Consider the following 25,840-nt stretch of genomic DNA (forward strand, 5'->3'; position numbering starts at 1 on the left):
TGCCTAGTTCATTCATAGCTGCCATTCTAAGTCCTAGTCTTCTTCTGATTTCTTCAACATAGTCTTCATTCTGATTAATTATTGAACCAAGTACAGACAGTCCTCAAGTTATGAAAAGGGTTTGTTCTTAAGTTGAATTTGTATCTAAGTCTGAACAAGTACATTTTTAAATGTAACTCCAGCCAATTTTAATATTTTTTAAAGTTTTGGATAGCAAAGGGAAGGATTAACACCCCTACGATGTTTGTTTAGCTGCCTGTGCCCTGTTCAGAAGATTTCACCTCACTTTCTATCCATGTCATAATTAGATTTTGAAAAAATTAGCTTGTTGTAAAAACAAGGATTGATGAGAAAGCTTCAGTGGAGATACCATTACCCCATGATAACTTTCAAGAGTGAATTTCCCTTCCTATGGGTCGATTTCCCTCACTTCCTGTTGTCTCACTTTCATTCTTAACTATGAATCATTTGTAAGTCAGATATTTGTAACTCGGAACTGCCTGCATAGAAAATATTGATCTATTTCAATGTCTTCATCATCTTTTTTAAAGTTATGCAAATCATCTGTGGTCATTAATTCCGTTGTCTTATGCTAAGCTGCAGACCTGCTGTTGCACTTTCTTCTTGGATTTCCTGCAATATTCGTTCCAAGTCTTTGTTATATTCTCATCATCAGCATCATCATCATCATATTTAATTACTTATTAATTGCCCTCCATCCGAGAATGCTCTAGGCGATTTACAGCTAAATTGTAAAAGATAAAATACATACATACAGAATTTAAAAATTAACAGAGATCGAATGCTCTAGTAAAAAGCCAGGTCTTAAGTGCTATAGTAAAAGGCCCTAAGTCACGCATAGCTCTCATATAGGGCGGCAAGGAATTCCAAAAGGCAGGGGCAGAAATAGAAAAAGCCCTGCGTCTGGTAGTTTCCAAGTGCACTTCTCTAGGACCTGGTATATAGAGTAAGTTGCATTGGGCTGGTCATTGCGACCTCTGATGATGGGAGAAGGAGAAGCGGTCCCTAAGGTACGATGGACCCTGGCCGTAAAAATTTTTAAAGGTCAGAACCAACATCTTATACAGGCCACGGTACTCAGTTGGAAGCCAATGTAAATGTTGCAGCACTGATGTTATATGGCATTTCATGGGCATTCTTGTGAGTTGCCTGGCTGCCGCATTCTGAACAATACGGAGCTTTCGGGTCGTAGACATCGGAAGGCCAACATACAGGGTGTTGCAATAGTCCGGCCTAGACGTGACTGTGGCATGGATGACAGTTGCCAGAGCCTCGTCAGATAGGAAGGGTGCCAGTTGCCTCACTTGTCGTACATGGAAAAAGGTCTGTTTGCTGGCAGCAGTGACCTGAGCTTCCATTTTCAGCTGCGAATCCAGGACGACACCTAAGCTCTTAACAGTGGTCAATGGAGATAGGGCAGCACCATCAAAGGTGAGTAACGGATAGTCGGACCTGTTGGGCAGCCATACCAGAGAATCTCAGTCTTCGCCGGGTTCACCTTCAGTCTGCTAGCACGTAGCCTGTTCGACAGAGCTTCCAGGCATAGGGTGAAATTGTCTGGAATTGACGTTGCTCCAGGCGCAGAAGGAGTTGAGTATCGTCTGCATATTGGTAGCAGTCCAGGCCGAAACTCCGAGCCAAACTAGCAAGGGGTCTAACGTAGATGTTGAAGAGAAGAGAATTGCACCATGGGGGACCCCACATAGGAGGGGGGATCTATCGGAGACTTGATCCATGTACTCCACACGTTGACTCCGGTTCCAGAGAAATGAGTTGAACCAATTAAGGGCCTGACCGCGAACCTCGGACATGGCAAGACAGTGAATTATTAGATCGTAGTCGATGGTGTCAAATGCTGCGGTAAGGTCGAGAAGTACCAGTAGCACGGATCCACCGTTGTCAGACTGGCGATGGAGTTCATCCGTAATGGCAAGCAGGACTGTCTCTGTCCCATGGCCCGGGCGAAAACCTGACTGGAAAGGGTCCAGGCCAGCTGTGTCATATTCTGCTAGTAATACGGTGTTATCTGCACAATATTGATGTTCCAACCTTTAATTTTGATGTCTTCTTCTTTCAAATCTATCCTGAGATAAATTGAAGTCTTGTTTGACCGCCTTGCATATTTCTCCATATTCTGTCCTAACACTGCCTCTTGCTCTGGTGTAGCTTATGCATCAGCACAATCAAATGTTGTGCTACACCCATTTCTTTAAAACCAAGTCACAGTTTTTCATATATAATCTAAAAAAACAAAGGCTTTGCTACGAATGATATAGCATTGGATTTTAAAAAACCCACACAAACAAATATGATTATTCATACCATAATGCTACCTTTCGTCCAAAAGTAATACCTACCCGTTCTAGTGTTATACTTCTAAGATTTTAGTGTTTTGTTGTTACGCTTCACTAGCTGTCACTGAACTTAAGGAAATCCTACTTTCCCACATTCTTATAAAAACAGAGCACCCCTCAGTTATAATAGGACATACAGAGAAGTGAGATATATTAACGTAAGTGAGTTGAGGTTTATTCACTCTGTTTCTCCAACACAGACTTTGCTATTATATGTAAATAACTTTGCAAAATAGTGCTTTCTTTCTGCAAAGCAAGCACTTTGTCTATTATATTATGTGTTCAGGTATTAGAAAGCTTAAAGTGCCTAGCCTTTATTGCATGCCTATCTGAGAATATATACACTAGTATTCTTCACATATTCATTCTATGTGCTTTTTTAAAAGAGCAATAATCTCATTGTGTAAAAACTGTCACGCTCAAACAAAACACAAGAGTGCTTGTGGTGACAGATGTGTCAGTATCAAACGCTAAACTTCAGGCTACACAATATGTACTCAGATCACCTCATGAACTTTTTCACAACCTACCAATAACAACAGACTGATTTGACATTTTAGGCAAACTGTTGGAAAACATTAGTTAATATTTAAACCAGGAGCAGATAAACCATACTACCAGACAAGCTAATGGGACAGAAATGAAGTCTGAAAAAGTTGAATAATGAAGTAACTTCCTTTGACTTGTTTTGAACAATCCTGTCTAGTGACCCATTTTGCGAAACAGTTTGTGAAAACAGAGGGCAGACACAAGTCTTACTCACAAGTAAAGTCCAGTTTCCTTGTCCCCCTACAGAATATGAAACATTCATATGAAAAATTGCAGAATAAATTTTCTATAAATGCTGTTTTCATTCCCCCCCCCCCCGCCAGTACCACTGATTATTTGAGTCTATACTGCCATATGATCCAGTTCAAAGCAGATAATCTGGATTTTATCTAGCATTGTAGAAGGGGCCTAACTGGAGGGATAAAGAAGCAATGAATGCCTGCTGAAAACACCAGAAGAAAAATATTCAGATCTGTAGTATTCCTTGCTCTATTGTTGCTTCTATGGTTATCTTTCTTACACTGATGCTGAATGTCTGTTCTTATCATTTATTATTTTTAGTATTTAAATGTTTATATATTCTAGCCTTAATATAAACTACTTAGAAATCTTGCAACATTAAGCAGTGTAGAAATATTGAAACTAATGAATAATAAATAAATAAAATAGATTAGCATCCCACTAATTTAAGTTAATTATAAAGGCACTGAACAAGATTAGGGTCAGGACATAACCCTATAGCATCACAGTAGAGTCTCTATCAGACCTCTATGCCCTTAATAAAACACTCTGTTTAGTTCTTGGATCTAAAACCACACCTGTTGTGATCTTACCGAGGTTACTAATAAATGCTTCAACTTCCATGGTCAGGGAAGCCTCTCCCATACCAGGCCCACATGACAATCATGCACAAGATTGCCAAACTGTTCTGAAAAATATACAGCCATTGCCCAAACACCTAAGAAAAACAAGTACTGCCAGACAAAATGTCATGAAGTCCCACCTTCTCTTGCTATCATTGCCATTAAAAACACTCTGTTTACTCCACAGGGTAAAGTCAGTATTTCCAAAAGCCACAGTCAAACTATTGCTTTATTAAAAACAACCAAAACATGACAAAATAATATGCAATCTTTCAAGTTCTTGAGAACTCATCAATCTGGGTGTTACAAAAAGAAAATGGGAGAAAAACTTGTATAGATGTTGAGCCCATGGAGAGAGCATTTTAGACTTCATGACAGCAACTACAGAGTGACTGAATTAATTCCAAGTGGTGCTGGGATCAGTTTACATCTGAGATTCAGCAAGAAACAACTAAGGCTGACTTTCATTTCTGGAAACAAAATCTGTCTCTTGCTGAGCAAAAACATAGGTTCCTGGAAAGTCAAAATGTCAAAGTAAATAAAAGCATAACAATCTCTATATCAGCAATACTGGGAAGTGATTTTAGTGCACCATGAATAAACAGGAGTGAAATTAAGCCAAATTATATAGGATTATGTAGTGAAGGATGCCCTCCTTAAAACAGTCTCTCTTTAAGTAGTAAGGGGAAAAATCCTTCTATGTGGATTCTGGCTTAGTGGCTTAAATATAGGAATCCTAAAGTAATTAATCATGTCTTATTAATACAAAAATAACTGCCTAATTTTATCAGCAATTCATGCTAGTTGTGAATAAGTAAAGGTAAAGGCTTGCCCTGACATTAAGTCTAGTTGTGTTCGACTCTGGGAGGTGGTGCTCATCTCAAGTTCTAAGCCAAAGAGCCGGTGTTGGCTGTAGACACCTCCAAGGTCAAGTGGCCAGCATGACTGCCTGGAGAGCCATAACTTTCTGCAAAAGCAGTACCCATTGATCTACTCACATTTGCATGTTTTTGAATTGTTAGGATGGCAGAAGCTGGGCCTAACAGCAGGAGCTTACTCCACTCTCCAAATTAGAACCGGCAACCTTTTGGGTCAGCAAGTTTGCCAGCTTAGCAGTTTAACCCGCTGCACCACCAGGGGGGTTACAGTATAGGAATCATTTATTCCATTCATTTATTGTATCTTGGTTGTTGCTTTTTTTAATGCCAAACCACAGATTTTTAAGTAAACTAAAAAAAAAAATTAAAATACACTGTATTCTTTTATTTTCTGTTTTTATTTTACTTATAATTACAAAAAGCACTTCAACTTTTTGGGCTCCTTGTTAAGTCTCAAAGTCGCTTTATCACATAACTATTTCTGCAATTTTTACTTATTAAAAAATTCAGTTTTATACGAGCCCTGTTTATACTTTGAAAGACCCAGTTTAATATACTCAATACAATCACATATTCTCTGATTACTTGACTGAATAAAATATGAATTTATTACACCACAGTTAAGTCACTTTGACGAATGTTATAAAGGTTTAGTTCACAGGCCAGATTTACCATATACCCCAGGCATGGGAAAACTTCAGCCCTCCAGGTGTCTTGGATTTCAACTCCCAGAAATCCCTGCCAGTGTACTAGCTGTTAGGAATTATGAGAGTTGAAGTCCAAAACACATGGAATGTCAAAGTTTGCCCATGCCTGAAATACACTCAAGAGTGTGTGTCTGTGTGTGTGTAAAATAGTCAACCCTTAAAACCATGGACTGACTTATACATAGTTCAATGTGGTGTCTTCTGACCCTTTTGAATGCCAAGATGGAATTGTCGCGATGAAGTGGATGGAATTGTTGTTTAACATATACATGAAGCCGTTGGGAGAGATCATCCGGAGTTTCGGGGTACGGTGTCATCTGTACGCAGATGATGTCCAACTCTGTCACTCCTTTCCACCTGCTACTAAGGAGGCTGTCCAAGTCCTGAAGTGTGACGGACTGGATGAGGGACAACAGATTGAAACTAAATCCAGACAAGACAGAGGTACTCCTGGTCAGTCGAAAGGCTGAACAGGGTATAGGGTTACAGCCTGTGCTGGACGGGGTTACACTCCCCCTGAAGGCGCAGGTCCGCAGTTTGGAAGTTCTCCTAGATTCATCGCTGAGCCTGGAGCCCCAGGTTTCGGCAGTGGTCAGGGGAGCTTTTGCACAATTAAAACTTGTGCGCCAGCTGCGCTCGTACCTTGGGAAGTCTGACTTGGCCACGGTGGTCCACGCTTTGGTTACATCCCGTTTAGACTACTGCAACGCTCTCTACGTGGGGTTGCCTCTGAAGACTGCAGCTAGTCCAATGCTCAGCAGCCAGACTACTAACGGGTGCTGGGTACAGGGAGCACACCACTCCGCTATTACACCAGCTCCACTGGCTGCCAATTAGCTTCTGAGCACAATTCAAAGTGCTGGTGTTAACCTATAAAGCCCTAAACGACTCCGGCCCTGTTTACGTCTCCGAACGTATTCACCCCTATGAACCATCAAGATTATTAAGATCGTCTGGAGAGGCCCTGCTCTCGGTCCCACCGGCCTCGCAAGCATGTCAGGTGGGGATGAGGGACAGGGCCTTCTCGGTGGTGGCCCCTCGACTCTGGAACTCTCTCCCACTGGAGATCACAACCGCCCCTTATATCCTGACATTTAGGAAACAGGTGAAGACATGGTTATGGAGACAGGTATTCGACGAGTGAGCCAATACCCTGAGATATGGATGGAGGATGATGAACAACAATTTTAGTGTGACGACTGACCATTGTAGTAATTGAATGTAATTGCTGTTTTAAGGTTTTACTGTAATATGAATTATGATGTTTTATTGACTGTATGTGATATTATGGTTGGAAACCGGTCTGAGTCCCTCAAGAGAGGTGAGAAGGTCGGTATACAAAACTTTTAAATAATAAATAAATAATTGTCGCGATGAAGATGAACGCAGACATTCACAAATGCGGAAGCCTTTTGCCTTTGACCAAGAAACAAACTCAGGCGTTGTCTTTTGCAGAGGTTATAAAAGAACATATATACATACAAAGTCCAAATGTTCTCTTTGAGACACAAGCCTTATAGAACTCCGAACTCCTTCCTCCAAACTCCTTCCTCCAAACTCCTCCAAATGCACCTCTCCAACAATTCAGCTCTAGCAACCAACTCCAACAACTCACAACCAGGAGTAGCTTGGTTCCTTTATTCCCCTTACAGCTACCCCACCCTGGCTGTGTTGTTGTTCATTCGTTCAGTCGTCTCCGACTCTTCGTGACCTCATGGACCAGCCCACGCCAGAGCTCCCTGTCGGCCGTCACCACCCCCAGCTCCTTCAAGGTCAGTCCAGTCACTTCAAGGATGCCATCCATCCATCTTGCTCTTGGTCGGCCCCTCTTCCTTTTTCCTTCCACTTTCCCCAGCATAATTGTCTTCTCTAGACTTTGCTGTCTCCTCATGATGTGGCCAAAGTACTTCAACTTTGTCTCTAGTATCCTTCCCTCCAATGAGCAGTCGGGCTTTATTTCCTGGAGGATGGACTGGTTGGATCTTCTTGCAGTCCAAGGCACTCTCAGAACTTTCCTCCAACACCACAGCTCAAAAGCATCGATCTTCCTTCGCTCAGCCTTCCCTAAGGTCCAGCTCTCACATCCGTAGGTTACTACAGGGAATACCATGGCTTTGACTAGGCGGATCTTTGTTGCCAGTGTGATGTCTCTACTCTTTACTATACCCTGGCTGTAACCAGCCAATATTGGCTAGGTGGTCCAGCTTATTCCATGCTGCATTGATCCTTGCATCACTTACATCACTTACTATTTGTTACTTCAGTACTATCCTGCCATGACAGGGAGAGAAAAGGTAATTGGTACTTCTTTGATGGTAGGCTCCCACCAACCACCCACACCCTAATCTTATCTGCATTGACCATGTGGGTTGATGAGGGGTGGGATCAGCCTGTGGGTGGCTACAAAACACATGTGGGCCGATCTGGATTATCCCAGGGAAAGCTGCTTAATGCGACTGCACCCTGGAATAAATGAACTGTTTCTTCACTCAGCACTCCACGAGGAGCAGACATCCCCTGGTGGTGCAGGAGCTAATTCTGATCACTTGCTCCCTTTTGCACTCACCCTACTTTCCTACCATGGCATCAGACACAACTAGTCAAAAAAGGTCAGAAGTTGTGCTGTGGCTGAAAGTAGAAGGGAGTAGTGTTTCTTCTAGACTGCTGGAATGGACTAAGTTCTCAACTTTTGCCACTCTATCCAGGGAAGGGACTTTACTCTTTTTAAAAAGAGTTAATAGTGTATTTAAACTTTTATCAAAAAAGGAACCATCTTCTTCTCTGAACTGAGTGATGAAAGGCCTTTTTGAATGCCTGGGTGAGAAATGGAAGCACCAGTGGCCGTGGTAAATGGTCTCATTGTATAGAATGGATCTAAGGCCCCTCATGCTGGGTCCAAAGTTTTATCATCAGATTATCCATAATTCATATTAAAGTTGATAATTCTGTCCCCAAGACCTGCCTTTGACTTATATATGAGTATATACAGTGCTATATAAAAACAAGACATTCACTCTTGTTGTTTTACATAGAAATCAGCAACCATGATGGCATTAGTTGAGTAACACGGGTGGGGGGAGATAAAGGGAACAGAAGACCATGGCAAGTTGAGATCCCAACAAAGCAAATTGCCAACAATGAAATACATATTGAGATTCTGGATATGGAATGCGGCATGGAGGAGGGGGGGTGTTGCGCCAGCCGAGGGGCCCCCATAGAAGTGGTGGTGGGGAAGGGGAGATGCGGGAAAAGGAGAATATTAATTCGGCCTAGGGATCGTGTAACAACATTAGTAATTCCAAACCGGTCTCCTGATATGGTAAACTGGTGTAACCAGGATGGCGGTCCCTCTGGATTGAAGGTGGTGATGTTGAACGCCAGATCTGTCAATGGAAAAACAACTTTCATCCAAGACTTAATCCTGGATGAGCGGGCAGATCTGGCGTGCATCACGGAGACCTGGTTGGACGAAGCGGGAGGCGTGAATTTGACCCAGCTTTGCCCACCAGGTTTTTCCGTGCAGCACCAGCCGAGATCTGGAGGGCGGGGAGGCGGGGTCGTAGAGATTCCATCCCTCTGACCAGGGGCCCCATCCCGCAGTCAACAAATTTTGAATGTGTCCACTTGAGGTTGGGTGACCGGGACAGAATAGGGATTCTGTTAGTGTACCGCCCACCTCGCTGCACTACAGTCTCCTTACCTGAGCTAGCGGGGGTGGTCTCAGGCCTGGCATTGGAATCCCAGCGGCTCCTTGTGCTAGGGGACTTCAATGTCCATGCCGAGGCGGCCCTTTCAGGAGCGGCTCAGGACTTCATGTCTGCCATGGCAACCATGGGGCTGTCCCAGCAAGTATCTGGCCCCACTCATAGTGCAGGACATACATTGGACTTGGTTTTCTGCCAGGGATGGGAGGAAGGTGGTGGGGTCGAGGAGCTGACCATCTCTCCGTTGCCATGGACCGACCACTTCCTGGTCAGATTTAGGCTCACTGCGCCCCCTAACCTCTGCAGAGGTGGAGGACCCATTAAGTTGGTCCGCCCCAGGAGGCTTATGGATCCGGATGGATTCCTGATGGCTCTTGGGGAGTTTCCCGCCGCCTCGGTAGGTGATCCTGTCGAGGCCCTGGTCACTCTCTGGAATGGGGAGATGACTAGGGCAATTGACACGATCGCTCCGGAACGTCCCCTCTCAAGTAGCCGAGCTAAACCAGCTCCCTGGTTCACCGAGGAGCTGGCAGCGATGAAGCGAAGGAAGAGGGAACTAGAGAGTGTGTGGCGTTCAGATCCGAGTGAGCCAAATCGAACACGGTTTGTGTCCTTTTAAAGGGAATATGCCGCAGCAATAAAGGCAGCAAAGAAGGCCTTCTTTGCGGCCACTATTGCGTCTGCAAAGAACCGTCCGGCTGAGCTGTTCCGAATTGTCAGAGGCCTTTTAAATCCCACCACTCAAGGTGGGAACCTTGACAATTCGACTTCTCGCTGTGAAGCTTTTGCTCAGTTCTTTACAGACAAAGTCACTTTGATCCGTTCTGGTCTGGATACCATGTTAATGGCAGTATCTGAGGATGTAACATGAGCACCTGCTTGTCCAGTTTTGATGGATTCATTTCAATTGGTGAAACCCGAGGATGTGGACAAGATGCTTGGAGGAATGAGGCCAACCACATGCATCCTGGACCCCTGCCCATCCTGGCTTCTAAAGGAGGCCAGAGGGGGATTGGCTGAGTGGGTTAAGGTGGTGGTTAATGCTTCCCTTCGGGAAGACAAGATTCCAGCGAGCTTAAAACAAGCTATAATAAAACCGCTGTTGAAGAAACCATCACTGGACCCCACTAAATTCGACAACTATCGGCCAGTTTCCAATCTCCCCTTCTTGGGCAAAGTCTTGGAACGTGTGGTGGCCTCACAACTCCAGGTATTCTTGGTAGACACGGATTATCTAGACCCGGCACAGTCTGGCTTTAGGCCGGGACATGGTACCGAGACAGCCTTGGTCGCTTTAGTGGATGATCTGCGCCGGGAGCTCGACAGGGGGAGTGTGTCCCTGTTGGTGCTGCTGGACCTCTCAGCGGCCTTCGATACCGTCGACCACGGTATCCTTCTGGGACGCCTCGCGGGGATGGGTCTTGGAGGTACTGTTTTGCAGTGGCTCCGGTCATTCCTGGAGGGTCGATCTCAGAAGGTGTTGTTGGGTGACACCTGTTCAACCCCACAACCATTGTCTTGTGGGGTTCCTCAGGGCTCAATATTGTCTCCCATGTTGTTTAACATCTACATGAAGCCGCTGGGGGAGATCATCCGGAGTTTCGGGGTACGGTGTCATCTGTATGCGGATGATGTCCAACTCTGTCACTCCTTTCCACCTGCTACTAAGGAGGCTGTCCAGGTCCTGAACCGGTGCTTGGCCGCTGTGACGGTCTGGATGAGGGCGAACAAATTGAAATTGAATCCAGACAAGACAGAGGTACTCCTGGTCAGTCGCAAGATGCAGGTTCGCAGCTTGGGTGTGACCCTGGACTCATCGCTGAGCCTGGAACTCCAGGTTTCGGCGGTGACCAGGGGAGCATTTGCACAGCTAAAGCTTGTGCGCCAGCTGCGCCCGTACCTTGGGAAGTCCGACTTGGCCACGGTAGTCCACGCTCTGGTTACATCCCGTTTAGACTACTGCAACGCTCTCTACGTGGGGTTGCCTTTGAAGACAGCTCGGAAGCTCCAACTAGTCCAACGCTCGGCAGCCATGATTTTAACAGGAGCGGAGCGCAGGGAGCATACAACCCCCCTGTTGCGCCAACTCCACTGGCTACCGATCTGCTACCGGGCTGAATTCAAAGTGCTGGCGTTGGCCTTTAAAGCCCTAAACGGTTCCGGCCCAAGCTACCTATCTGACCGCATCTCTGCCTATGAACCCACCAGGAGTTTGAGATCTTCCGGGGAGACCCTGCTCTCGATCCCGCCTGCTTCTCAAGCTCGGCTGGCGGGGACGAGAGATAGGGCCTTCTCGGTGGTGGCTCCTCGGCTGTGGAACGCCCTTCCTACGGACATTAGACTAGCACCATCTCTAATGGTATTCCGCAAAAAGGTGAAGACCTGGCTGTTTATGCAGGCGTTTGAGTAATTTAGTGCAATCTGGTAATGGAACATAGGAATGGAACAATGGACGACGAACCTGGACTACGCTTGGATGATGAGAAGATTGGGTACGGTTGTTTTTTGTAATAATTGTGCATTGTAATTCCTTATTGGTAATTTATGGATAATGTGTTAAGTCAACTGTTATATGTTGTATGGAACCACTGCTGTTTCTACTGTTTCTACTGTTTGTGAACCGCTGTGAGTCGCCTTCGGGCTTGAGATACAGCGTTATATAAGCAAAGTAAATAAATAATAAATGAATAAATAAATAATGTTCAGGGAACATACTGATCAACGTTGAAGATGGTAACAGGTAAACCAGCTAGCTACGTTTTAATAAAGAAGCTTTAAAAGTTCCCATGCCATGTTTACCGCATTCAAATGAAACTCCTGCTTTCTTTACCAGGCTACATGAATTATGATGGTAAAGGATCTCTATGCTTCATACAGTTTATACAACCTCCTGCTGTGTTCCAAGGGTGTAATGTTTTCAAGGCAAGAGCCTGACAGTAAGATCACATGGATCGTCAGACATGTTTACTTTAAAAATGCAGCCATTTAGATGAAACTCGTTAGCTTAAACAGGCTGCAAGCAGGAACTCTGTAGACTGAACAACAGTGACAAAGGCATGCGCAAGACAAAAACCAGAAAAACCAGTTTATTAAACAACTAAATGAACAGTACCGTATGTCATGCCATGATCTTTGCAAGAAAATATAAAATAAGAAAAACAGTGGAAGCAGCACTGAAACATGAATTCAAAAGAATACAAACCATTTCCTTAAGATCAAATCCCACATCTTTCTATGCTATAACTATACTACTACTGTTTTTAGATTTTAGTAATATATAGAGCCAGTGTGGTGTAGGAGTTTGAAAATTGGGCTCCAACACTGGAAACTAGGAATTTAATCCCTGCTTAGCAAAAGAAATCCATGTGTGGGCAAGTCACATTCTTTCTCAGAGGAAGGAAAAGCAAACCCCCTATGAACAATTCTTGTAAAAAAAAAATCCTATCTTAGGATCACTGTAAGTTAGAAATGACTTGAAGGCATACAACAACAATGCAGCAATTGCCAGATGTTTATCATTCAGTCATTATTTAGAATACATAGATGGCATATTTCAACACTGATTCCTTGGAGATTTCTGTGATAAAAATAACATCAGCAGCAAGAATGAAGGTAAATAGTATGTCAGCTGAAAAGCTTACCTTTGATGGTCTCCTCAACAACTTCCACAACACGATCTATTTGCTGAACCTGTTAAGTGGTAGATAAATGAAACTGAATGTATTCTGAAGATGTTTAGAAGGTTTTTCCTATTATTTTATATATATTGAATTCACATCAAGGAGAAATGTACTCTTTTACCTGAGTATCTGCATTATGTTTTAGTTGACAGCATACATACGCATTATAATTCTGCTTGAAATGTTTGAAAAACATATGAAAGGCAGACTGGAGGAAGGAATCAAAATCAGGTGGCAAATACACTTTCCCTAATATTCATTTAAAGTGAAAGGCAGTGTTACCCACTGATTACAGCATTACAACATGTAGGAATAACTGATCATGAAGAAGAGATGGCCACAGGCTTTTATGCCATTTTAGAGACTGACAGTGAGACACATGAATCATAATTAGACTTGATTAATGAAAAAATGTAATTGTACAGTATACTTATTAGACTACCCTGTTTCTTTGGATTGGGGGAGAAGATGAATTTTGTGGGATGGGATAAAGAACTCAGTAACAGAGAAATGTGGCTGAATATATCATGAAAAAGTCCAGAATAAATGGACTGACATTCTGTACTGTTGTGACAGATTTGCAATCAAGAGCTACAAGTCTGTAACTGTTCCATATTCAGTAACACAACATCTTCACAATCATGAAACTATTGCTACAACCATAACTGACCCTTCATCGAATCTTAACCAATATTCTACTTCAGTTACTTAGCTATGAATGCATAGCTAAGTAACATCATAGAATCATAGAGTTGGAAGAGACCTCGTGGGCAATCCAATCCAACCCCCTGCCAAGACGCAGGAAACTTTCCTTCAAAGCATCCCCGACAGATGGCCATCCAGCCTCTGTTTAAAAGACTCCAAAGAAGGAGCCTCTACCACACTCCAGAGCAGAGAGTTCCACTGCCGAACAGCTCTCATAGTCAGGAAGCTCTTCTTAATGTTCAGATGGAATCTCCTTTTTTGTAGTTTGAAGCCATTGTTCTGTGTCCTCGTCTCCAGGGCAGCAGAAAACAAGCCTGCTCTCTCCTCCCTATGACTTCCTTTCACATGTTCATACATGGCTATCACATCTCCTCTCAGCCTTCTCTTCTGAAGGCTAAACATGCCCAGCTCTTTAAGCCGCTCCTCATAGGAGTTGTTCTCCAGACCCTTAATCATTTTAGTCACCCTCCTCTGGACACATTCCATCTTGTCAACATCTCCCTTCAATTGTCGGAGATGTTGACATCACCTGGTCCAAGTGCCTCTAGCCCACATTAATAGCCAGTAGACATCCTGAATGTAAGAGCTATTTGGCTGTCAACAGAGGATCAGAAGAGGACAACCTTTCCCACCCTCTGCTGCCAATGAGAGAGGCTTCTTGCTTCTGATTGTTTCAGCCTCTCTCACTGACAAAACAAGGCTAGAAACATCATCTTCCTTGAACCCAGATCAGGAGCTGAACAGACTTCCTTTGCTCAATATGGCTGCTAGCTGTTAAGGTGGGCTTGGGGGATCCAGACCAGGAGATACTGCCTGCATAATAAAGTAGGCAATGAATATTCCCAACACCAAACAGTTATCATTTGTTGGATTTGAAACAACTATCAAACCCTGAATGTTCCTTGCTCTCATTCTTTCTCTGGGCCTCTTGTTTAGTTGGCCTCAGAACTAATTGTAAGATCTGTTAGATCATTTCCCTACAACACACACACTGGGAAACTGCTGAAAAAAATCCATATAAACCAAAATGGCAGCCTTTCGTTGCTTTAAAACAGGAACTGTCCTTACTGCTGGAAATGGATTGCTTAATCAAAATTTTGGCTAGACTGCATCCTGGCAGGTATACTCAACACAGCTGTTTCTGTACAGAGGGCACCAGCATGACAGAAATTATACTGCCAGAATTATTTACATCTGTTCTTAGCACACAAGTACATGAAGATTATAGAAGTGAACTGGCATATATGTTTGTCTGATTTGCAGGCACACATGGACATACTAGTCTTTTCAACATTACATTGATTCCTCTTCCACTTCCTCTTCCAGAATAGTATTTGAATTTTTCAAAGCTTAAGGGTTGCCGAGTATAGATAACAGAGTTTGTTTCTCTACAGCATTGTCTTGACTATATAAGGAAGCTATGTAGTTCAGTTAGTTGTGAAACGTATCATAAAAATAACTCAAGAATATTCTGTAACGTCATCAACATTTTAGAAGAAATGACATTGAAGGGAACATATATAACTCTGCATTCTGAAGTTCATAGCAATATTCCCAGTTTTATAGAACCTAGTGAAATAGGGCAGAATATAATCATAGAAAGCTGGTTTAAGCAAAATGGCACATTTTTGACCAAGAAGATAAGAAATCAACCCTAAAATCCCTGATCATTTTTTAAAATGAAGCTCTAAAAGTGCCATAAACAATAACTGTCTTACCCCAATAATGCTCAGACCTTGCAGATAGTCTTGTCGAGGCTGGGCTTGAGGCACACATCCAGCTAGAACAACTTTCTTTTTCCCCTCTTGTGCTTTCCTAAAACAAAAGAATTTGAATAGAAATATGATTGTCTTTGAAAGATATGGCAAGTATCTAGAATATGGAATGTTTATCATTTAGTACAGAAAGGTATAAAGCTGTTTCATTTTTGTCACCCTATATTACAACTGATAAATATTGTAGCATGAATACATTTAAAAATGACTCTAAACTCCACCCAATGATATATTTTTCTTGTATAATGGTTGCAACGTCACAGCCATTTTTAATCTCTGGTCATAACAATTCTGAAATTGTAATCCAATATGATAAATTGCTCTTGTGATAAAATTCTACAGATGTAGCTGGTGTCCACCAAATAATATATATATGTGTGTGTGTGTGTGTGTGTGTGTGTGTGTATGAGCAGGGTAATTAACAAGGTATACTATTGTTGTTTATTCATCAGTCGCTTCCGACTCTTCGTGACCTCATGGATCAGCCTATGCCAGAGCTCCCTGTCGGCCATCGCCACCTCCACTCTTTCAAGGTCAAGCCAGTCACGTCAAGGATAACATCCATCCATCTTGTCCTTGGTCAGCCCCTCTTCCTTTTTCCTTCTATTTTCCCCAGCATCATTATTTTCTCCAAGCTATCCTGTCTTCTGATTATGTGGCCAAGGTACTTCATTTTTGCCTCTAACATCCTTCCCTCCAGTGAGCAGTCGGGCTTTATTTTCGGGAGTATGGAGTGGTTTGATCTTCTTGCGGTCCAGGGCACTCTCAAAATTTTCCTCCAACACCACAGGCTATCTTCCTTTGCTAAACTTTCCTTATCGTCCAGCCCTTGCATTCATAGGTTACTACGGGGAATACCATTGCTTTAACTATGCAGATCTTCATTTCCAATGTGATGTCTCTACTCTTAATTATTTTTTTGAGATGGGTCATTGCTCTCCTCTCAAGAAGCAAAGTCTTCTGATTTCCTGGCTGCAGTCTGCGCCTGCAATAATCTTCGTACCTAGAAATACAAAGTCTGTCACTGTCTCCAAGTGTTATCCCTATATTTACCAATTATCAATCAGTCAGGTTGCCATAATCTTGGTTTTTTAAATGTTTAACTGCAGCCCAGCTTTTGCGCTTTCTTCTTTCACCTTGATTAGAAGGTTCCTCAATTCTTCCTCACCTTCAGCCATCAAAGTGGTATCATCTGCATATCTAAGGTTGTTAATGTTTCTTCCAACAATTTTAACTCCAGCCTTGGATTTATCAAGCCCCATACGTCGCATGATGTGTTCTGCATACAAATTGAATAGGTAGGGTGAGAGTACACAGCTCTGCCATACTCCTTTTCCAATCTTGAACCAGTGTGTTGTTTCATGGTCAGATCTTACTGTTGTTACTTGATCGTTATACAGATTCCTCAGGAGACAGACACGGTGACTTGGGATCCCCATACTACCAAGAACTTGCCACAATTTATTATGATCCACACAGCCAAAGGCTTTTCAATAAAACAGAAACATACTATATTTGTACTAAATCAAATGATATTTCAATATAGTTTCCAAGGCTATATCTTGCCCTATGCAGCCACCACAGAGACTAGATTATCGTTTAGATGCTGGATACTGAAGCAAGCCACTGGCAAACAAAAAAAATTAGAAGAAATTTTAACACCATATCTGAAATAGCAACAGTGGGAACAATGTACTTTTCATTTTCCCCAAAGCATGAAGACAAACTGTCACAAAATTTAGCATCCATAGGTAGCTATACCTTATGGTATGGATGTGCATAGTTCTCCCTCTATACCCCAAATCTGATAAGATGTCAAGAGTAAAACCGACTGCACTGCACCTCAAAATAATTGACATATTAAATGGTATATGTTAATGTGTTTCATTAACTGTCATCTCCTCAAAACTTTCATGAAATACAGCTAAGGATGACTGACATTATTATATAACATAGTGCATAGTAAGTGTAAGCTTAATAGACCTTTAATTTAAAATTCTTTCTACAGACCCACATGTAGTTCTTAGATTTTACTTTACACTGTACATAAGATCAACCAGACTTTTAATTATGTTTTTTCTCTGCATATCAGCAAAGCATTCAAGACTTCTTTCTTCTTAATCTGTCTAATGAGCTCTGTTGAATTCAACAAGACTTTTAAGATTATTCTTTCTTTAGAAAACTAGATACATCTTGAATGTTGCTACAAATACCTTTAACCTTCAAAAACGTTAATTCTAGCCCACATGTAATTCAAGTAGCATAAATAAACAGATCTCCATTTTCAGAATCTTTGGTATTTTGCAATTAAATGGATGTTACCTTGGATTTTCAGTTTAATTGGCTCCTTCAAAAATGCACTTCACCTTAAAAGTAATCAACAAAATCTCACTACATAGTTGTTTAGTTTAGACCAATTTTCTATTTAAAATCTTGATATGCCAAAAAACACAAATGTGGAATATTTTCTTTTTAAAATAAGTATACCATACTATTTTTAATGCTTGCAAGGCCATAACCATGAAAAAAAAACCCCAACAATTCAGTCTACCATGGGCAGAAGAGAACAGGCTGACTGGGATAGGGAATGTTTATAATTCATAACAGAACCTCACTTTCTGAAGACCTTTCCAAAGGAGGTCAGGTTGGCTTAATCTCCAGTGAGCTTCTGATAGGGAAACAGGACTTAGTTGTTCTGTATGGCTTTTAGTCTTGTAATACAGTGTTGCGTTTGGGACCTCAATTAATTGTGTACTTTGGGAAATTGTCTGTTTTTAAAATACTGCTTTATCTGCTTGTATTTCCTTGGAAGTCCTGGTGGGTGCTAACTGCTTTTTAAAAAGTAATACAGTGGAGAAAATGGAAATCATTGACACAGTTGAAGTATTTGTGGAGTAGTCAGCATTATACTAGCATAGGATGACACCATATCAAAGTGTCGACCATGTACAATGTAATACAAGGAACTTTAGGCACTGCTGCCAAATCTAGCAATGTTGGACTGGGTTCAATTCAGACCACTGTTCACATGCGACTCCACTGCCATCACTTTTCCCCTGTATTGTTAAAGTGATGTATCATGCCCAAGTTGCTATTGTCATTGTTCTCAGCCAGCGATCATTGTGGGTACTTTGTTCTGATCAGGTTCCTTTTCTTCATGGTCACACAGGTATTCCATTCAGCTGTTTACTCTTTTGTAGATGGCAGAAGCTGGTATCCATAATTGCCAGGAGCTCACATGGAGCTCTGCAGCCATCTGGAAGTGGCAATAACATGGAAGATGGGGTGACGGTCCAGCAGGGATAATGCCGTCTCAGTCTGGCAGGACCTATAGGCTCTAACACAGGCATGGACAAACATTGGCCCTCCAGGTGCTTTGGACAATTCCTAATAACCTACCAGCTGTTAGGAATTGTGGGAGTTGAAGTCTAAAACACCTGGAGGGTCAAAGTTTGCCCATGCCTGCTCTAACCCACCATTGCAATGAATTCAGGAGGGTGCCCGCATCCCCCTCTGGGGCCAATTCTGGTCTGGTCTGGCCCCAGATTAACCAGGCAGTGTACACCTGGCCTGAGTTTCTTCAGATAACCACACCTCCTCCCCTGTAATATCATTATTTGGTGGATTTGCAGCTTTTCTACACTTTTTTCCTTCTTTTTTAAAAGGGCATCAAGTCTCTCCAGAATAACATTTGCTTTCATAGTTATAAGTATGGCATTGGCATTACTCGATTGCAGCACTACCTCCAGAAGGCCTGTACAAAATAGTAAAAAATATTGTGGATAAACTTCAGTTGCCAAGATATATATTGTAAGTTCACTAGAGGTGAAGAGTATCTTTCAAGCAAAGCGGAGTTTGCCTGAAAAATATGGAGTGATAGTTTCAGAAGGCTGTGGTCTGCAATTCACAGTGGTCTGGTATTGGGAAGGGGAAACATTCTCTCACATAAATCTTCTTGATTTCTGCACTAGAAGTTTAGACCTAATAAAGAAAGGGTTATTTTGCAGAGATCGGCTGAAACAGCACTCTAACTATGTTCGTTTTGTAAGCCCCCTCCACTGCCTCTACATTTCATCATCAAGAAATATTTGTATATTTTATATTACCACTGCCTCATTTTTTCCAAACTCTTAAACCTCATCCCCAAAACTTTGAAACTACTGTTTGAAAATCCTAATCTATAGTTCCAGGCCTGCACCTAATGTATAGCTTAATTTGAACATCTCTGACTCACAAACTGCAGTTCCCATGCTCATTTTTCTTGACTTTCATGTCCTAAAGAGATACCTGTATCTTTTCATGTGAAATCAAATCTCCCGAAAGTGCATTTATTTCATATCTCAAGCCATTACTCAAAACATTAATCACATGGATTAAGCCATGCCTTGTTGCAGATAGCTACATGCTGCTGCTTCCTGTAACATCCACAGTTGGTTCGTCTGAGTATGGCATTGTTTACCATGCCCTTTTAAAAAATGCTGCGGTCTAATATGAAAGGCAGCTGGATTTTAGCTGTGAGCACAATCTTCCTGTTCATTCCCCTCCAGTACTAAACTGTAAACTACAAAGAAGAATACTAAACAGTCAGAACACCAACAAGCAATTTAAAATGCTTGAATTCAGAAGAACATTTACATAACTGAAGTATTCTTCCTGAGTTGAAATTATGAGCAGAAAAGTTCAATTTCTAGAGGGAAATGTTATTTTGAGTTCCTATTTAAATTCCCAGTTTTAATTGTAAAACTGGGAATTTTTTGTAAATTCCTCTTTTTTTTTCTTAGTACAGGGGCATCAAACCCAGTTTCATTGAGGGCCATGTGAGATTTACGGTTGCCTTCAAAAGTAACTATATTGAATGTATTCTCAAAGGCTTTCATGGCCAGAATCACTGGGTTGTTGTAGGAAAATTGGGTTTATATATCTGTGGAAAGTCCAGGGTGGGAGAAAAGAACCCTTTTTCTAGTTTTCAACAGACCTCACAACCTCTGAGGATGCCTGCCATAGATGCAGGCGAAACGTCAGGATAGAATGCTTCTAGAACATGGCCATACAGCCTAAAAAACCTACAACAATCCAGTAACTATGTTGCTCTGATATAGAAAGATGAAAAAGTGTTGCTCTGGTATGAAAGTCTAAAATGCCTCCTACATGAAAGCAGTCACCCACTGATTACCTCGTGCATCCTATTATCCCCAGGCCGCCTGTGAGGAAGTGGGGGGAACTGCCTTTCTTCAAAATCCCCTTCCTAATTTGTGCTACGAGATGAGGCCCACTGTATTCTGGATGAGCTAGGAGGAAAATGGAGCAGACATGGGCACACTTTTTGAAGCATTCACCCCCACCCCAGGTCCAGACCATCAGGGGAAGTCGCCACCAGACCTTGCAGGCCACACAAAAAGACATGGCTGGCTGGATTTGACCCGTGGGCCTTGGGTTTGACACATGTGCCTTAGAATAATCCCCAACTATTTCTATGCTTAAGTTAGTGTTGAAATAATGAGCTCTTCTATTGTTGCTGGTCCAGGATTTGGGGCGGGGGGTGGGTGGGTTATGAAACACTATGGAAGGCAACAGCAGGGATCCAACTTGAAACAGAGAACCTTCCCAATTCTGTATTTCTTGTGAACTTTACAATAGATCTGCACCAAATATTAACGGAAATCTCAACAGACATGAAAACTAAATCCAAGGAGCACAATCAACTCCTGATGTGATCATGGCTGTGATACATACAAGATTGCAAGATAGCATTATGGTCCTACTACAGCCCACTCCAGAACACTTGTCTAGTGTACACGAAAAGAGTGTGGTTACAACAGAAAAGACTAGGACTGGAGCAAGCAAGGGAAAGAGAAATAAAGGCCTGATTAAAGATTACATTGATCAGCAGAAACTGAGGTACACCAAGGTCAGCGACCAAGAGCTTTGCAATGATCATTTGATCGTTGACTAGTCCCAACGATCAGGGCTTTGGACACACTGGATTGCTCTGTATGGTTAGCTTAAGACTGCTGAGGACAAGGTGGTACATGGCAATGCTGTGGTGTAAGAAGACAGGTGCTGGGTGTTCCATGTGGAGAACCTTCTCCAGAGCTTCACATCAACAAGAGTGTGGAGAATGGAAGTCTATACATCCCAGACTGTCCTTTCCCTCTACTCAAAAGACAGAGAAAGAAGGAGATGAAGAAATACGTGCAAAAAGTTTTCATTCCCCAAGCATCACATCACACTGCTTGCATATGCATGTGGAGATGGAGCAGTTGGCAGTTAACCATCTTAACGACATTTTGCCTTGTTCTCCTTTTCTCTGTAGATCTAAGATATTTTCCGCAAGTATATTTGCATGGATTTTTAATTGTTCCACATCTTCCACATCTACTATACGATGCTACCCCAAACCCCTTCATTCCGTAGAAATATTCTAAAATAGTCTACACATCATTTTAAAACCAAAACTGGTACAATAATAGCTAATTTTTGACTATTTTTTGTTGTATGCCTGCAAGTAACTTCTGATTTATGACAACCCTAATGAGAGCTGGTTATGGTGTCTTTCCCCTCAAGTTTTGTTCAGAAGGGGTTTACCTCTACCTTTCTCTGAGCATAAAAGACTGACTTGCCTAGGATGACACAGTAGCTTTCCATAGCTGAGTGAGGATTCCAAGGTGATAGTCCAGCACTCAAATGACTACACTACACTACTCTACAAGGCGAGAGCAGGTGTATATGTATATGCTCTAACATACGTACACATCATTGGTCCATTAAAAGTCTAAAGTGAAACAACACAGCTATCATAATATTTCATCTTCTTATCAAGGAACAGTTGATATTTGGCTAATAGTCCCTGTTGTTGTTGTTGTTGTTGTTTTAAATGAGTAGGCTCCCGAGATGTTATTGCAAAGTACATACAGTGCTTTATGAAGTCAACCCAGGCCTAGGTTTGTTAGAGCATGTCTACTACTATAGAAGTAAGCTCAACAGTAGAGAAACGTGTGCTACAAATGTATGTTCATAGGCATTTAATATTTTAAAAGGTATAATAATGGTACTCCGACTTTGTATTTCTAGGTGCAAAGATTACTGCAGATGCAGACTGCAGCCAGGAAATCAGAAGACGCTTGCTTCTTGGGAGGAGAGCAATGTCCAATCTCGATAAAATAGTAAAGAGTAGAGACATCACACTAGCAACAAAGATCCGCATAGTCAAAGCCATGGGATTCCCTGTAGTAACCTACGGATGTGAGTGCTGGACCGTAGGGAAGGCTGAGCAAAGGAAGATAGATGCTTTTGAACTGTGGTGTTGGAGGAAAGTTCTGAGAGTGCCTTGGACTGCGAGAAGATCCAAACAGTCCATCCTCCAGGAAATAAAGCCCGACTGCTCATTGGAGGGAAGGATACTAGAGACAAAGTTGAAGTACTTTGGCCACATCATGAGGAGACAAAGCCTAGAGAAGACAATTATGCTGGGGAAAGTGGAAGGTAAAAGGAAGAGGGGCCGACCAAGGGCAAGATGGATGGATGGCATCCTTGAAGTGACTGGACTGGTCTTGAAGGAGCTGGGGGTGGTGACGGCCGACAGGGAGCTCTGCCGTGGGCTGGTCCATGAGGAGTCGGAGACGACTGAACGAATGAACAACAACAATGGTACTCCAAAAAGAGACGCATTTTTCCTACTGCTACTAGAATAAGAGAAGGTATCACTAATATTGATAAAACCCTATAACTGTATCTTCAACAATACAGGGATAGATATTTAATTACTGCATTACTCTTCTTGCTCAGTACATCACTTGAGTCAAAAGAAAGCCATTTCAAGATGGACAGAAAAGATGGCTACATTTTGCATATATGTCCAGCCCTTCACATTCATGGGGATTAGGGCATTGGATCGCTGTGAAAAACTGCAAATACAGGCAGTCCCCAAGTTACAAACATCCACCTTACAAATGACTCATAGTTAAGAACAGGGGTGAGACAACATGAAGTGAGAGAAATCTACCCACAGGAAAAGAAATTCACTCCTAAAAGAGTTATCATGGGAAAAGGTGTCTCCAATGAAGCTTATTTCCACAAGAAACCAAATATTCCAAAATTCAATTATCAAAGGGACAGAAAGTGAGGTGAAATTTCCTGAAGAGGGGCACAGAAAGCAAAACAAACATCACAGGAGTGTTAACCCTTCCCTGTTCTATCCAAAGCTCTCTCTCTCTCTCTCTCTCTCTATATATATATATATATATATACTGCTGGAGGTACACTTAAAAATGTACCTGTTCCAACTTGCATATGAGTTCATCTTAAGAACAAACCTACAGAACCTATCTTGTTTGTAAACTGGGGACTGCCACCTATTTATTTATTTTACCTGAGAGAACGCTTCTCTGGGCATTTGCAGTTTCTCCAGAGTGATTCTATGGCCAAATTCTGTTGATGTTGCCCATAGAATTGTGGTGGAGGGTCAGCAAATGGCTAGAGAGAAAACATTTTTGGACATGTGTAGGGCAGCAGCAATGGTAGCAGCAAATACAGTAATTACTAAATAATCAAATTTGTGAACGCTTAAACAACAAAGATCCATCAATGATTATATTATCTTCTCTGTACAAGCTTTTTGTTCAGTTGCATATATTGTGCTGCCATTCTCCATTTCATGTGTAATTTTACCCTATTTTAATTAGGACCAAAATCACTCCATTTGAAAATTACCAAGTACCTGCTGATCAAGGTAGAAAAATTGCACTGCTTAATCTGACGATCAAACTGACAGACTGTATTTTTCATTTGTTTTTTAAAGAGCTGTCTTTAAAGAGAAGTCCCCTTTTCAAAGACTGTGCCTGCTATGATACATTCACATAATCTAAATACAAATATTTTTCTTCAGTTTTTAAGTATGCAAACTGATATGAATTTAATTAAATAGTTTAAAAAGCATATGATTGATGGATGAAATCTCCAATGTCTTATCAATTTAAAATTTATCCATTGCATTTTGCAAGGACCACAAATTCTTCCCAGCATTAAACGTAATCTAGTAAAAACAATCCAATGTGTGCAATGATAATCCATTATTGAAAAAGTTAGATCTATAATATATTTTTAAAACACAAACACAAGGAAATGCTAGCTCACCAGTAAATGAAAAAAGTTCCTTAACAGGAACTCCGCAGAACAATATTGCCATCTGCTGACCATTAGTGAAACAAAAACACACTACAGTTTAATGAAATACTAGAAGAAAATTAAAATTTACAGTTGCCCTTGATTCCAACTTAATTCCAACATAACCTTGTAAATAATTTGTTTTTCTTGCCTAAATCTTCCAAAAAGATCAATTGTTCACATATTTCTTGGAAAATGATAGGATCCCTTTACCTGATGAGACTGAACCCTGAAAATGAGATATTAATAGTTGTTGTACAAGCAGACATTGATGGCTGGTGTTGTGATTACATTCCAAGTCAAGTGAGGTAATGAAGGATCAATAAGATCAGTCAAATAAAGATTCCTTTAAAGGCCAATTCAAATGTGGGGCTTATGATGGAGCACATAGTTTTCATATTAATGCACCACTCATGGTGTTGTTTATGAAGGCACTCCACTGTCAAAATCTCACTCAAATAAGAAATGATCTCCTGTTTCTAAGGTTAACATTTTAGTACAAGAGTGCTTTCCACATCAGAAGACATGCAAGCACACTGTGGGATGAAGGACTGCAGGAGATCATTGTACCACTATCGTTTCTGTGCGACTGGAGGCTGAGAAAGTATGCTGCGTGGAAAGAGTAGATTATTGTTGCCAAATTGTCAAAATTCATGTTGAAATTCATGACCTGCAAGGTTGACAACCAGAAAATAATTACAGCAGACTCTCAGTTAACTGGCACTGATGAGGACTGTAGATGCTGGATAAATTTAGATTCTGGTGCTTGAGGGTTACTCTTATAAATAGACTTAATTAATACTATACTTCATACTATACCACACCATAAACTTTGTATTGACTTGACATTGATTTTGAAATATAGTATTTAAAAGCAAATAAAGACAAAGACAAACTCAATGTAACACAGCTTTATTGTATTATAAAAAGAGGTTTGTGAATGGAGTATTATATCTTTGATTTTTTTTGCTAATTGCTGTAGAGCTCCCATTGCTTGAGTTCTGATTACAGAACTGAATCTACTGTATTAACAAGTTTGCATTCTACCTACAAACCAAATGAAACTGTGAATTTCAGTCCCTCTAGCCATGTAAAATTAGCAAGTTGTTCCCGTCTATACATTGTATACGATGCATGTATTTCTGTCTTTGTGGAGGACTAATACCCCAAAATATAAGATTTTTAAGCACCTTGTTTAGTTTATATAAAATGAAAAGCTGTGCAATCCTCACATTAGATAATATTTTATGACAAGACACATCTGACAACCTCAGCGTAAGTGCGCGTACCTTGTGTGCATGTATGTATCACACAGAGGGATTTAATTGAACATCTGCTTGTCAGGCCACTTTTATATCTTCTAACACCTCCTTCATTAAAGACTCTTATATATAACAAAATACTTTTGACAGGACAACCTGGATCTCAAGGGAAGTTACTTT

At 41.5% G+C, this 25,840-nt stretch overlaps 1 protein-coding gene across 1 annotated transcript in view; it reads right to left on the reverse strand.

The window, feature by feature from the left end:
• CDKAL1 (CDK5 regulatory subunit associated protein 1 like 1) overlaps nt 1–25,840 on the reverse strand; it is a 284,435-nt gene that overhangs the window by 196,458 nt on the left and 62,137 nt on the right. Inside the window, exons 5-6 of the mRNA XM_060774897.2 lie at nt 15,180–15,276; nt 12,718–12,766 (exon numbers count right to left, since the gene is read on the reverse strand). Coding sequence (XP_060630880.1) covers nt 12,718–12,766; nt 15,180–15,276 — 146 coding nt within the window. The remainder of the gene's footprint in view (nt 1–12,717; nt 12,767–15,179; nt 15,277–25,840) is intronic.

Source organism: Anolis sagrei, chromosome 4 (genome assembly GCF_037176765.1).
Source record: "Anolis sagrei isolate rAnoSag1 chromosome 4, rAnoSag1.mat, whole genome shotgun sequence".
Lineage (NCBI taxonomy): Eukaryota > Metazoa > Chordata > Lepidosauria > Squamata > Dactyloidae > Anolis > Anolis sagrei.